The 15,013-nt window shown below is 39.4% G+C and overlaps 1 protein-coding gene across 3 annotated transcripts in view; it reads right to left on the bottom strand.

Annotated features, from left to right (window-relative positions):
• The window catches only part of LOC117291853 (TPR and ankyrin repeat-containing protein 1-like), a 51,083-nt gene that overhangs the window by 22,616 nt on the left and 13,454 nt on the right, over positions 1–15,013 (bottom strand). For 2 of the 3 annotated variants that reach the window (XM_033773784.1, XM_033773785.1), the window contains exons 7-18: positions 12,090–12,475; positions 10,943–11,065; positions 9,549–9,593; positions 8,057–8,423; positions 7,038–7,217; positions 6,428–6,681; positions 5,785–5,968; positions 5,181–5,504; positions 3,614–3,931; positions 2,858–2,943; positions 1,437–1,683; positions 123–314 (exon numbers count right to left, since the gene is read on the bottom strand). In XM_033773784.1, the coding sequence (XP_033629675.1) occupies positions 123–314; positions 1,437–1,683; positions 2,858–2,943; positions 3,614–3,931; positions 5,181–5,504; positions 5,785–5,968; positions 6,428–6,681; positions 7,038–7,217; positions 8,057–8,423; positions 9,549–9,593; positions 10,943–11,065; positions 12,090–12,475 (2,706 nt within the window). The remainder of the gene's footprint in view (positions 1–122; positions 315–1,436; positions 1,684–2,857; positions 2,944–3,613; positions 3,932–5,180; positions 5,505–5,784; positions 5,969–6,427; positions 6,682–7,037; positions 7,218–8,056; positions 8,424–9,548; positions 9,594–10,942; positions 11,066–12,089; positions 12,476–15,013) is intronic. The other variant, XM_033773787.1, reaches the window with a different exon arrangement.

Genomic DNA, 15,013 nt, shown 5'->3' with positions numbered 1-15,013 from the left:
GGAGACAGTTGATTTTGGTCATTAGCCCAAAATAGCTAAGTGTAGCCCCTCACTTTGAAGTGGTCGTCCGACCTTGTGATAATAAGCGATATCTCATAAAATATAAAATCTTAAAAACTTACCAGTTGGGACTTTGTTACTCATTCCAATCAGATTCTTACGGATGATGCATTCTTCACCTCTCTCCACCGACTTGACGATGACCTCGATGGCATGTGACACTTTGTCATGGTCAAGGACAATGTCCCATATACGGATGATCTCTGAATAGACTCTGCCCCCTGCTACGGCCATGCCTTCAGAAGAACTGTCCTCTGTAATTGGAATAATTGATTATAAGAATAAAGATACGCCAATGCAGCTTAAGTTACCAAAAATGTAAAAATGGACTGACGAAACATTGGCAATACACAAAAGAGAATAGCATAACTAAAAAGCGGCTAAATGAGTCAGACATAAAAACAGACCTCAGAAAAAAAATTCTGTGCACATCTGGCAAAATTTTCCCTCTACCATTGGTTGATTTGTTTAATATTGCCATGAAGACATATCACATGAAATGTCCGCAATCGCCACAGAGGACGTGCACCACATACACAGACGACAATTGAGCTCAGCATTTCCCAAGTACTACTTCGATGTCCAGAGTTTTCCTTCAATAATTTTCTTTCAAAATTTCTGACGGTCTAGACTTTTATCTCTGCTTTTCCAATTCAAAACCGAGGTATTACATGTAATAACTAGTTCTTATGTATTGCATTTTACAACAACCGTATCAATGCGCTTTACATTAGTGCCCTGGTCATTAGGCCCAAAACATTCCTTCCACGTTCCCCAGCTTCCTGGGGAGTATACAGCCCGAGCCGCCGAATGCTCATAAGGTTTTTACAAACACAATACCAACTTCTACCCTTGCAGAGGTACCCATTTTATATCCCTCTGTGGAGAGAAGCAATTATAGTAAAGCATCTTGCTTTATAGTAAAGCATCTTGCTTTATAGTAAAGCATCTTCTTTATAGTAAAGCATCTTCTTTATAGTAAAGCATCTTGCTTTATAGTAAAGCATCTTGCTTTATAGTAAAGCATCTTGCTTTATTATAAAGCATCTTCTTTATAGTAAAGCATCTTCTTTATAGTAAAGCATCTTGCTTTATAGTAAAGCATCTTGCTTTATAGTAAAGCATCTTGCTTTATAGTAAAGCATCTTGCTTTATAGTAAAGCATCTTGCTTTATAGTAAAGCATCTTGCTTTATAGTAAAGCATCTTGCTTTATAGTAAAGCATCTTGCTTTATAGTAAAGCATCTTGCTTTATAGTAAAGCATCTTGCTTTATAGTAAAGCATCTTGCTCAGTTGACTTAACCACCAGAATTTGATGCTCTTAACAACTCGGACATGACACCCCATACACTACACCAAGGCTGAGCTATCTCACCTGAGGCAAGTCTTTTATCACACTCGTCGCTGCATCTCGGTGAGAAGGCTATCGCCAGCTCCCACAGGATACGACTCCCTCTAGTCAGTCTAGCCTCGTAAAGCTTCATGTTGTGCTGCTTCGGTAGTCCCTCAAGAGGCTTACAGAGACGCCCTCGCCAGTTCCCGTTACCCAGCATCTGAATCTTGCGTATTGACGTCTCCTTCAAGCTGTGTAGGACTTGCTTGTCACGTAGGAACTTCCAAACCTTTTATGAGGACACAGGATTTTGTTTAACAAGACCAACTTTATTTTAAAAAACTCACAAGCTGTTCCTAAGGGTAGGATTTGACACTTTGCATGGTGGAAATACGATATGGAAAGGTTTGGGGTAACACCATGTAATGACTATCTCTAAATAAGTTGTGGTGGTTCTGAAAAGAACCATTGGTTTCAACTCAGTGTTTCGATCAGTAAGCTCGACAGAAGACGATCACAGCATACTGATCGAAAAACGTTGAGTTGAAACCAACGGTTCTTTTCAGAACCACCCCAACTCATTTAGAGATAGTCTATACATGGTGGTACCGCAAACCTTTCTATAAGCTGTTTCTTATTTGTTTATTGTTTGAGTCTGCTTTTATACCTTCTTACTTTACACATGATTTAAAAAATCCTATACTAAACCATTTCATATAGGATTTGAAACTTTGCATGGTTGGTAAGCCTAATGGTGGAAGCATAATCAGGTGAGGTTTGGGATAGCACCACGTGTAAATCACTTTTTAGAAGTGCTGCTAATGAGAAGAACCGGTGGTTGACAACTCAAGGTTTCGCTCAGTATTCTCTGATATTTGCTTAACTTTTTAATAATTGTCTTTGGTCGTTTGTAATTTTCTTAAGCATCTTTAATCTATTTTTTTCTTTAATTGGTTTTTCCTTAAATTGGTCTGTATTTGCTTAATATTGTTAACCTCTGTGAAGCGCCTCGGGACCCTTTGGGGTTAAAGGCACTATATAAAAGCCGTTTATTAATATTATTATTTCTGCAGACGATCAGAGCATACTGATCGAAACACTGATGTAAACCAGCACTACTCAAAAGAGATTTACGAATGGTGCTACTGCAACTTCAACTTACAGATGGGTTCCAATAGTCGTCATCGGCAGCCATATTTGATGTATTAACACTGGAAAAGTGCAAGCGTAAACGTGCTGCGCATGACTCTCAGCCAATGGTAGCTCTTCACGCATGCACAATTCATCGAGTATGGCGGCCGATGACGCGCATTGCAATCCATCTATTAAACCATTTGAAATCATGTTCTTACATACATGAGCTTCTAATTGTGTGAAAATGTCAGTTTTATAAAAAAAAATTTTTTGAAAGCTGAAGTGTTTTCAATAATTTTCAACAATAATAACACTGAATTCACACAAACCTTGGCGGTGCATTCCACTTCCCAGGTGAGATCGTCGAAGATGCTGGCGTTGATTATGATTTCCTCATCCTCATCCTCATCTTCATCTGTGTTTTGGGGAAAACAAATTAGGTTAACGTGGCAGCCTGAAATCTTCCCTGTGTCACCACCTTTTAATACGGCTGTCAAAACTATGTGGTGGCTAAGATTCCCAAAACAAACATGACAAAATGATTTGCAAACGTAAATCCAGGGCTCATAATTAATATGGTCACCATGGTTCAGTGGTTAGACTGCAAGACTTCCAATCACAAAGTTGTGGGTTCCAAGGTTACAGCTGATTTCACAATGACTAGAATAAGTATTGTCATCTAGTTACTATAATCACAGTTTGTTGGTTTGTGTAATAGCACCCTGCACTAATGCTAAAAATGAAAGTAAGTACCCGGATTTCACTGAAGTATGCACCCGTTCATGCATGTACATGTTAATTTTGTTGTGCACAGTAGGATCACCAATGGCATGCGAGCGTATCATTAGCGGAGGAAAGTTTGTCTGACATCCAGATATTCTTACATCATTAGTGCAGAGTGGTATTAACAACTATAGACAACAAACCAATGTTTATATGAGAGAGATTGGCTGTTGTGTGTGTGTCATTACATCTTTTGGAATCAAGAAGTAAACCTCAAGGGAAACCGACTGAAGTTTACCTAAATTTTGCCTTTACCAAAGATTTTCTTTTAAAGATACTAGTAATAAAGCTTAATTCCAAACCTTCATTGTCAAGAACCTCCCAAGACTCATCGTCCACTTCATCTTCATCATCAATAGTCGGGTTGCCAAGCTCTCCGTTACGTTGGGGAGACATCGCAGTTTTTGGCTTTCTCGTTGTCACTTCCTCCAGACCCGGCTGCTTAGGAACATAAGCAGGCATCAGATAGAGCAAGGACTCAACCTCTTGCTTGAGGCGTTCCTTCCGAGGGACATGCTCGGCGGGTTGTTGGGAGGAGTGCTGTCCATCACGACTGTGGGGCTTGACTCCATCGTAGTTTTCCCATTCCTCAGAATAATCTTCAGATGATGCAGTATCACCTTGAAAATCACATCAATAAATAAAATATAAAATACGGTTCAAGATTGTGCAGGGCACTTTGTTGCCTTCTTAAAGACACTGGACACCATTGGTAATTGTCAAAGACCAGTCTTCTCACTTGGTGTATCCATGTGTATCTCAACATATGCATAAAATAACAAACCTGTGAAAATTTGAGCTCAATTGGTCGTCAAAGTTGGGAGATAATAACGAAAGAAAAAATACTTTTGTTACACGAAGTTGTGTGCCTTCAGATGCTTGATTTCAAGACCTCAAAATTTAATTCTGAGGTCTCAAACTCAATTTCGTTGAAAATTACTTCTTTCTCGAAAACTACGTTACTTCAGAGAAAGTCGTTTCTCACAATGTTTTATACTATTAACCTCTCCCCATTACTCGTTACCAAGCTGCCAAGTAAAGTTTTATGCTAATAATCATTTTGAGTAATTACCGATAGTGTCCACTGCCTTTAAGATTGTGCAGTGCATTATGTTGTCTGATTAAACTATTGAATTGAATAACCATAACTCATTCTCTAATATCTTTGTGAACAAAACAATGACTGTGAATGTGCCAACTATCTTTCAATTCTCTTTCGGGAGTGTCGAAGCACATTGCCCATAAACACAAATGAAACTGATTTCTCCGAGTGCTTGTTCAACTCGTTTTGATTCTGGTCTAGCAAGAACAAATCTGGTCCAGTAAACATATTGAGCTGTAAGCCATGTAACCTTGTGGATTCATCCAAATGTTAGCCCTGTTCGGGAACTTTAACTGATTGTAAAAACATCGGTTTCTACATCTTGACCAGCTGGACGAAAAGAACCAGTTATCTACTAAGATGAGAACATCACTAAAACCTCTGACTGCCTGTACACCAATACCTCTGAACCCCTATAAATTCTCTTCACACTCTTCAGTCTCCTGACGATGACTAGAACAAGCTAATCGAAAACTTGAGACCAAACTTGAGACAAAAAAACTCACTCCGCGGCAGTGGAGTGAATAACGAAAAGTCCCTTCGATCCACTAAAGCAAAAGTAGTAGTCCTGCCTGGTTCCCTATCTTCCGCCCAGGTGGTTGTTAAAAAGCAGGACAGTTCTTTTCAGAACTAAGAAGTCTCCCATATTCCGAAAATCTACTCTGCGATAGTAGAATATAAAGAAGACAAGTCTCAAAAGAAAACATAATTTACCAGCATGTAGATACACACATGGTGTTACTGCAAACCAAATTCATAACACTTACTTGTTTTGCCTGTTTTGCTCATCATGTCCCTCTTATCGTCACTGTAGTACTTGGCAGCATCAGCAAGAAACATGTAGCGCCGGTCGGTGTTCTTAATCATATCGAGGGGTACCTTCCCTCCGTGGTTCCTCAGCCTAGGATTCACCTTGTGTGAGCTGAGTAGCTTGACGACGCTGGTCGATTGAGTCTTGGTGCCCTTCATGAGGGCCAAGTGGAACAGGGTGTTGCCGCTGCGGTCCCTGGCGTTCTTGTCAAGGTACGAGACGGAGGTCTCATCAGAAGAATACGTAGTCAGGAGTAACTCCAACATGGAAAACTTGCGGTCTACAAAACAAAAAAATTAAGACGGGTAACACTTGTGTCTTTGACCAAGGCACGTTATCATAATTGCTTCTCGCCATCAAGGATTACAAATGGGTACCGGCGAGAGCTGGGGAGTAATCTGCGATGGACTGGCATCCTGTCCAGTGGGAAGGAAACTGGATAGAAATACCAGCTTGATGAGTCATATTAGCTCGGGACAATCTTTACTTTACATCGACGTTCATCTAGAAAATTTTTTTGAGTTTAACCCAACATAAAACAGGATAACTAGTCTCCTTACCATCTTGTAAAATTCCAATTTTCAGCGCAGCATGTAAAGGAGTGTCACCTGGATCAACGACCAACTGCGAGGGCGCCGCTCCGTATTTCAAGAGAAGGTTTACGAGGGAATAGTTGTTATTCTGGAGGCAGTAAACCAGTGGAGTCACGTGGTCATCCAGAAGACCGTTAGGTTTAGCCTTATTCTGGGGAAGCAAACAAAGATTGAATCTTTGAAACTCTGTTTGTTAAACTTATATTACAAAATGATTAGTTAAGAGACGAGGCTTAGTTATACAGGATGAAACATTACAGATTCTCTAAAGAATCTTTAAAAAAAAAACAGATGTTGACAAATTTCCCTAAACCTCTCCTTTATTTCAGGGCCTTCGTCATCCAAAATACCTCAAATTAGAAGTCAACAACCCGAGGTCACAACTTAGGAAAATTATTCTCTTTTCTTGGGCTCGCAAATCTGTCTAGAATAGGTTATTTTAAGGGCCTACAAAATATTAATGTGGCCGATGCTCTGTTTTTCCTTTTTAAAGTGGGGAGCACCCTCCAGTGACAACAAACCACAAATAAACTGGTGTAACAAAAGCAGTCAATGAAATAAAGATGATTACAGGAGAAACCTTTGACCCTTCACAGACCGGGCTACTAACCTGTAACAAAGCTTCAACCATCGGAAGCCTCCCGGGTGCTTTAGTAAGAGACTCCCATGCCAACAGGAATGCTAAGATGGACACGCACGACGCATCACATCCAAACGCTACTCCCTTGCTGTTCTGGTGTGCACTGCTACTCCCTCCGACAAACAACATAAACAAACTCCACCATTTGTGTTCCTTGGCCAACTCTTTCACCGTCTCATTCCAGAAGGTTGGTGGGGCAGCACACTTTGTTGTTGGGCGGATTTCTGTTTAAAAAAAAAAAATTAAAGAAGATTCCTTTAAAATAAAGTTTCATTTTAATTAGGTATACCCTTTACCATAAACAACTTCAGTTTTAAATCATCTTTGTAAATCTTGTTTTTGAATATTTGTGTTTCATATGCGATCGATTTCTTGTACTCTAACTCTTTGTAATTTGTCTATTTAAACTCTTTGTAATATGTCCATTTAATCTCTATGTAATTTTACTGCAATTCAGCCTTTGTCTGCGATGGTCTTTGTTTATTAACAAACATTTCAAATCAAACCAAATGACTAAAATTGGTCTAGCTGCAACAATGTTCCCGGTGTTTTACTTCATTAATCTCTTTGTAATCTTTACCTTGAACCTCTTCCAGGGAATGCAAAAGTGCTTTCAGGCAACGGTTAAGATCCCGATACAAGAATGTATGTTCATGGTGAAGGCCTATAAACTCCAGAAACAGATCCACTGCCTCATCATGTTTGCCTTGTTCTTGACATTTCAATCCTTTCTTGTAAGCATCAAGTCTGGACTCCTCCTCTATTCATAAAGAAGAAAAAAAAAAAACAGATTTGGTTTAAACTCTATTAGTGTAGATGAATTTCACCTCTCTAAATGTTTTCTATGAAAAAGAATTAGAGGCAGTGGACACTATTGGTAATTACTCAAAATAATTATTGCCATAAAACCTTTCTCTGTGATGAGTAATAGGGAGAGGTTGATGGTATAAAACATTGTGAGAAACAGCTCCCTCTGAAGTGACATAGTTTTAGAGAAAGAAGTAATTTTCCACGAATTTGATTTCGAGACCTCAGATTTAGAACTTGAGGTCTCTAAATCAACCATCTAAACGCACACAACTTCGTGTGACAAGGGTTATTTTTCTTGCAGTATTATCTCGCAACTTCGATGACCGATTGAGCTCAAATTTTTACAGGTTTGTTATTTTATGCATATGTTGAGATACACCAACTGTGAAGGCTAGTCTTTAACAATTACCAATAGTGTCCACTGCCTTTAAACAAACACACATCAAGATCAACTTGCTTCAATAATGAATGTTAGGTGAGGTAGCACCATGTGTTTATCCCTTTTGAGTAGTGGTGCTGAGAAGAGTCGGTGGTTGACAACTCAACAATTCGATCATTATGCTCTGATCGTCTTAAGCAGATGATCAGCAGAGCATACTGACAGAGCGTTGAGCTGTCAACAATTGGTTCTTTTCCAAGCCAAACACTACTCAACAGAGACTTAAACATGGTGCTACTGCAAACATCACCTTATTATACTCCCACCATGCAAATCCTGCTTAACAATAAATGAATGTTTAACCTGCTTACTGCGAGATAAACTGAATTGAACACCACTTGCAGCTGTACCTTTCTTTTGCCGCAGCTCTCTCTTCTCTTTCCGTTTTAGATTTTCCTTTCTCTTCTTCTCCTCTTGCTTTTGTCGTATCTTCTGCTGACGTGCACTTTCTTTCTTCTTCCTCTCTACCTCTCGTTGCCTCTCGTCTTCCATCTTTTGTCGTCTCTTGCGTTCCTCCTCTAGTCGTTCCTGCTCCTCCTCAAACAATTTCACCTGTCTCACTCTCTCAATCTCCTCAAACATTTCTTTCCTCTTTCTATTTCTTTCTTCTTCTTCTCGCCGTTTTTCTTCGGCCGCCTCTTGTTGCTTTCTCAGCATGTCTCGTCTCCTCTGTTCTAATGCTGTCTCCGTTATCTGCTCACGTTGCCAAGGTGGTTTCTACAGATACAAAATGAGTTTTTTTCATGAGATATGGCCTAACATCTCAAGGCCCGAGGGCGACTCAAGGAGAGTACAACAGTTCACTTATTTAGGGCTGTCAACCCAAATTAAATGTTAACGGGGCACATTGCAACCTACTCCTGGAGCTGAAACAGCTCCCCCCACACCCCTTCACAGTCTGTAAGTATACAGGCATGAGTATCATCCACTAGGAGCAGAATGCACTACCTTCCCAAATTTGTACGAAGCAATTATGTTTTAAGACACTGGACACTTTTGGTAATTGTCAAAGACCAGTCTTCTCATTTGGTGTATCTCAACATATGCATAAAATAACAAATCTGGGAAAATTTGAGCTCAATTGATCGTGTTTCGAGACATTAATGAAAGAAAAAAAACACCCTTGTCACACGAAGTTGTGTGCTTTCAGATGCTTGATTTCGAGACCTCAAAATCTAATTCTGAGGTCTCAAAATCAAATTCGTGGAAAATTACTTCTTTTTCAAAAACTACGTTACTTCAGAGGAAGCCGTTTCTCACAAAGTTTTATATTGCAAAAAATAGTTAATGGCCTGACGTTTCGACCCTAGCAGAGTCTTTCTCGAAGGCTAAATGACAACACAACAGTTTGTTGTGTTGTCATTTAGCCTTCGAGAAAGACTCTGCTAGGGTCGAAACGTCAGGCCATTAACTATTTTTTGCATTTATACACTCGGTCCATTTGGTTGGTAAGTTGTTTGCAACAGCTATTTCTATTTTCTCAAAGTTTTATATTATCAACAGCTACCCATTACTCTCGTTAACAAGTGAGGTTTCATGCTAACAATTATTTTGAGTAATTACAAATAGTGCCTTTAAGTGCCTGCTCATGTATAATCTTTTACCCCTTTAGCAGTCATGCACTATTCAACAAAGCATCAATCACTCCTCACAATAAGAGTAAATATTAATAGTAAACTTGCGGGTACAACCATGAGTAAAATCTCTTTTGAAGGAGTGGTGGCTCACAAGAATTCACAAGAATTTCGGCCGTGCCTGGAAATTCTCAGATAACTTTCATTAAGATTAGTTTCTTTGAGATCAACTTTTTGAATGGATAAACTAAAATAACAATAGACTCACCTTATCGCCAAATATTCTGCCAGCATCAAAAAACGGTGCTGGTTGCTGAAGATAAGAAATTTCATACAAAATTATTTTTCAGGAGAAAGTACAGTATCGTTAAGTGTGAATTATTTGTCATCTCTATACATTTGGTTTGCGATAACACCATGTGTGTATCTACTTGCCAGGTAGAGTTTGTTCTTAGAGAACCGTCTTCTTTATTCTACTACCACAAAGTAGATTTATCGGATGTTCATGAGACTTCTCAGTTCTGAAAACAAACGTCCTGCTTTTTAACTACTACCCGGGCGGAAAGTATAGAAAATTGGCTGGGACTACTACTTTAGCTTACAGGATCGTAATTAACTCTACTACTGCGGAGTCAGTTCCTACGTTGTAAATTGGTCTCAAGGTTTCGCTTAGCTTGCTCTAATCATTGTCTGGAGACTACCGCAAACCAAAAAGACATTGATAACTCACCGTGCAATGTCACAAATCATAGAGTTGTAATCTCACAAGCATTTTAAGTATAGGCGTGCAAGTCTTGCGCTCTTCAAATTTTTTTTTTTTTGAAAACATGGGTCCAACTAACATGTATGTATGTCATTTCATGGCCGAGTAGCCTTCTGCAATAAGTTCATCAGGGTGTGGGTTCAAATCCTGGGCATGACAATTTAACCGCAAATGCTTCTCTACGTGGCGGCAGACATCTTGGCAGCTGGGAGCTGAGATGGTTAATGAATGGCCCATTGACCAAAGTACTAATGAAACGTGTCTGCGTGAGAGTCGTGCGCAGCGCGTACACATTTCCATTGTTTTACATCAAAGATTGCGTCAAGTGCAATCCATCTCTTGGGCGAACTTGCGAAGTCTAACACTGCACCAAATCTGGTGGTCAAGTTTTAGGGGACAAAAAACAGTGTTTTGTCTGGGACCTACTGGGCTTACTTTGATTGCAGCTAGGTGATCAGTCAAAAGTTTTTCAAGAGGATTTTTCTTTCATCAGAACCACAGACAGACATTTTTTCAATTGAGAATAATAAAATAACAATAACAAATTCTTGTATAGCGCATTTCACAATAAACCATATCAATGTGCTTCACATTAGTCCCCTGGTCATTGGGCAAATAACATCCCTTTAATCTTTATCAGCTCCCAATAGGGAGTATACAGCCCCGAGCTGCCGTGGCGCTTCAGTGGCTTTTTTATTCACAACATCAACCTCTACCCTCGCAGGTACCCATTTATACCCCTGGGTGAAGAGAAGTAATTATAGTAAAGTATTTTGCTTAAGGACTCAAGTGACACGACCGGGATTCGAACTCACACTACAGTGACTTATCCACCTGAACTTGAATTCGATCTACGACACTCTACAAGCAGCAATATGAGACTTCACTTAAAAACTAACCCGTGGTTGGTTTAGGCGAGGTTGGTTTAGGTGAGGTTGGTTGGATGAAAACATTTTCTTTGGATCAAAGAATGGCTGTTCAGGACTTGGTGGACGAGTTGGGAACCTGGGACGAGGGTATTGCTGGTGTTCAAATTATAAAAATAAAGAGAGTTAAAAAAGAGTTTACATTTACATCAATTAAAGGCAGTGGACACTACTGGTTATTACTCAAAATAGTTGTTAGCATAAAAACTAACTTGGTAACAAGACATGGAGAGCTGTTGATGGTATAAAACATTGTGAGAAACGGCTCCCTCTGAAGTAACATAGCTTTCGAGAAAGAATTAATTTTCCACTAAAATATTTGTATTTGATTTCGAGACCTCAGATTTAAAATTTAAGGTCCAGTCACCGGGCAATCTCGGTGGTCTAGTTGGTATGACACTAGTCTAGAATTGCAAAGGTCGTGGGTTTGAATCCCACCCAAGTAATATGCCTGTGATCTGTTTTCACAGCACTCAGGAAAGTTCGGAGTAGACCTGTACAGTGCTAACACACAAATACAGGTAAGAGTTTATACACAAAGAACAGTTTACAGCAGTATTTGGGAAATATTACATTTTTGCCACAAAAAAAAAAAAAAGGGGAGCACATCGACTGAATTGCTTTTATAATATATTTAATGTGCATCTTGATGGTAGCTACCTGACATATACCATCCCCAAACCCGACAGATGCAGATGAGGGCACTCAAACCAATTTAACATTTTGGCTCCCAGCTCACATATTTATGGCAAAGCTTTTTTCCCCTGAACCAAGAAGTCTTGGAACAACCTTCAGCTGTCAACCATTGCTCAATCCTGTCTAACAACATTTAAAGCTGCTGTTCTCAATGCCCCAGTCCTTCCTCCGCCACAAACAGTCAACACTTTTTCATGGGAGTATTTTGAAGAAACCAACCAAGAAACAAGAACACAGTCAAGAGAATCTTGTATAACCATGGTCACTTCATTCTGATTGGTCAAGGAAATGCATTTCTTTCAGGTGACTGTTAGTTGTTTAATTGTTATGAATTTCTTTCATCCCAGAGGGAGGGAGATGATCATTCTAATGAGATGTAGACAAAATTTCTCTAACAATTTCGCTTCAAATTAAATTTGCTTACATTTCCTGGGTTGTATGGGAATCGTGGCTGTCCCCTCTGTTGTTGCTGTGGTGGTGGCCTATACTGCTGCTGCTGCTGCTGCTGCTGTTGTTCTTGCCAATTAGACGTTGATCTCTCCCACTCCAAAATAGTAGCCCGCAGCAAGCTATACACCTCACTGTGAGCCCTTACAGCAACATCCAAAGGCTTCTGGCCATGTCTGTCCGTTCTGGTTGGATCAATGCGATACTTCTTGAGGATGATTACAATGACTTGAGTATATTGAAACGGACATGCCGTCTTGGCGACCACGTGAAACAGAGAATCACCAAACCGATCCGTGGGGTTCCTCTCGGCGCTAGTTTTGTAAACACGCTGGAAGAGGTACTCCAGAAGGTCAACCCAACCTGTGAGTATCATTAAAAAAAACGTTGAATAACGACAATGAAAGCAAAAGCATTGTATCTCGATTGTGCATTGCCGTGTCTCACATGAAAATGTTCTGTGCAAAAACTTTGTATATTGATTGTGCAAACTCATATCAGGCATTGAAATGGCTCCATGCAAAATCTTAAAGGATCACGTTGCCTTGGATTGGTCGAGTTGGTCTTTGAAAAGCGCTTGTAACCATTTGTTATAAAATGTATATGGTTAGAAAGATGTTTTAAAAGTAGAATACAATGATCCACATAAACTTGCCTCAAAATTGCGTGGTTTTCCTTTTATTTTGCGAACTAACACGATCGGCCATTTATGGGAGTCAAAAATTTGACACCCATAAATGTCCGACCGTGTTAGTAGACGAGGTGAAAGGAAAACCACGCAATTCCAAGTGATACTTGTATGGAAGCAAAATCTTTGATACTCGATTGTGCAATGATTATCTCACACCGTCATTGTAAATGCTCAAAGCAAAAAATGTTGAATCTGGATTGTGCAATTTTGTCATATCACGCACAGAAATGCTCCGTTCAAAAACATCTTGGCACATAAATTTGTGCGTACATCTGGGATATTTTATGCATTGACATAACGATCTACCAAAAAGTATAATTAAACTTAGAGTATCTGTGACCGGCTTAAATAAATGATCCTGCGGGACACAATCTTCGCTGTTCCAGACTTTTATTTATATCTGAATTGAAGACGGAGAAAATAATGTGATGTTAAGTCTCCGACGTCAAAGGAAAGAGTGTAATTAAATAAACATACTTTAAATAGAACATTTAGAATAAAACTTACAGTCACAAATACTATTTACAATTAAGTAGGAAATCCTTAAAAGACGCGAGAGTGTTGCTGTTTTCCAGCCTAGAAATTATGTATTTTAGAATAAACAAATCAATGAAATAATCCGTGAACTTGGGTAAAGACTATCTATAATAAACGATTTGCCAAAGATTGGAAATGGATGGCAAACAGAAAAGCATAAATAACGGCAAACTAAATAATATAATTAAAGTTCCCGCCAAAAGTTTAATGGCGTCCGCCATCTTGGAATTGTACCAAAATTAGAGGATAACTCCGCAAAATCAGCAATATTTACATCATTAAATCGGAAAACAAGTACGGCATTACTTTAGATCTCTAGTAATGCAGAACTAGAAACAAAATCTAAGAGAGGAGACTTGAGGAAATTCAAATCAAAAAGAAATATATCTATAACGGGAGTTTCCTTTCCCGACTAAACACTAAGTAAATTAACTCTAGAAAACCGTTCTCTTGTCAAAAAGAAACATGTCATAAAATAGGCTAAACTCTCCGAATAATTTATACAAGAGGAATTTATATGAAATCTAGGGGAGAATGGATGGAAAATAGAATGCTAATTACCTGAATTGAAGACGGAGAAAATAATGTGATGTTAAGTCTCCGACGTCAAAGGAAAGAGTGGCCCTCTGACGTCTTGCGGCCGATGAGGGCGCGCTAACCGGTGTATTTAAAAAGGTGAGTATGAATAAATGAAAAGTTCCCGGATGTGAATTATTCTACTTGTCACATCCTCCCCTGCTTTAAAAAAAATGTCGTCCTCGACATAGTGTTTACTTACAGCTGCACACAAACTAATTATGCACATTGACAAAAATGTATACAATCGCAATAGTCTAGTTACTCTGCTAAACCTTGCAAATACATTAATTTGATATTTATACACATCAAATGGGGGGAAAGTAGGCAAAGTAAATCTTACTCACTATATGCTCATTTTACTTTAGAGAGCACCACTGTTACCTTTGTTCATGGTGAACATAAAACAATGCAAAATCAATCTATACCATCATTACCAATAGTCATCTGATGTAAACTAACGGGTAAAAAATTACTATCTGGTGAACTATGGCTGAAATTAGAAATACACACAAAACTTGTTAAGCACTCGGGGGAAATATACAAGTTAAAATTTCGGGCAAATTGTCTACTTTGTTCTAGTCATCTGGCGACTCTTCCATACTGCCAACAACTGCCTCCCTCTCTCCAGTTTCTCTTCTCTGTCTGATGAAGGAGACGTGGCTGAAGAAAAGTTTTCTGAAGGAGAGTTTTCTGAAGAAGACATGGGGAAGAACATACACGGGGTGAGAAGGTTTCTGTGTACTGTTCTCTCCTTTCCATCCCCTAGTGAGCGTACCTTGTAGACAGGAATGTTTTCGTGTTTGGTGACGACCGTGTAGGGGTTAGATTCCCATCGGTCTGCTAATTTGTGTGTTCCTTCGAAGTGTTTCACTTGCACAAGGACTCGATCGCCTGCTCGGAGTGGGGCTTCTTGGGTTTTCTTGTCATAGATGCGTTTTTGTTTGGCTTTTGCGTGATGTGAAGTTTTGTTGGCTTGGTCATATGAAAACAGTAATCTTTCTCTGAACTGTTCCACGTACTCGTCATACTCTGGCGCTTCATCAGTTGGTGGGTGGCAACCAAACAAGAGGTCTATCGGCAAGTTGGGATGGCGT

The sequence above is a fragment of the Asterias rubens genome, chromosome 6 (assembly GCF_902459465.1).
Source record: "Asterias rubens chromosome 6, eAstRub1.3, whole genome shotgun sequence".
Classification (NCBI taxonomy): Eukaryota; Metazoa; Echinodermata; class Asteroidea; order Forcipulatida; family Asteriidae; genus Asterias; species Asterias rubens.
The sequence above is the reverse complement of the archived record's forward strand: the minus strand, read 5'-3'. Positions and strand labels throughout refer to the sequence as shown.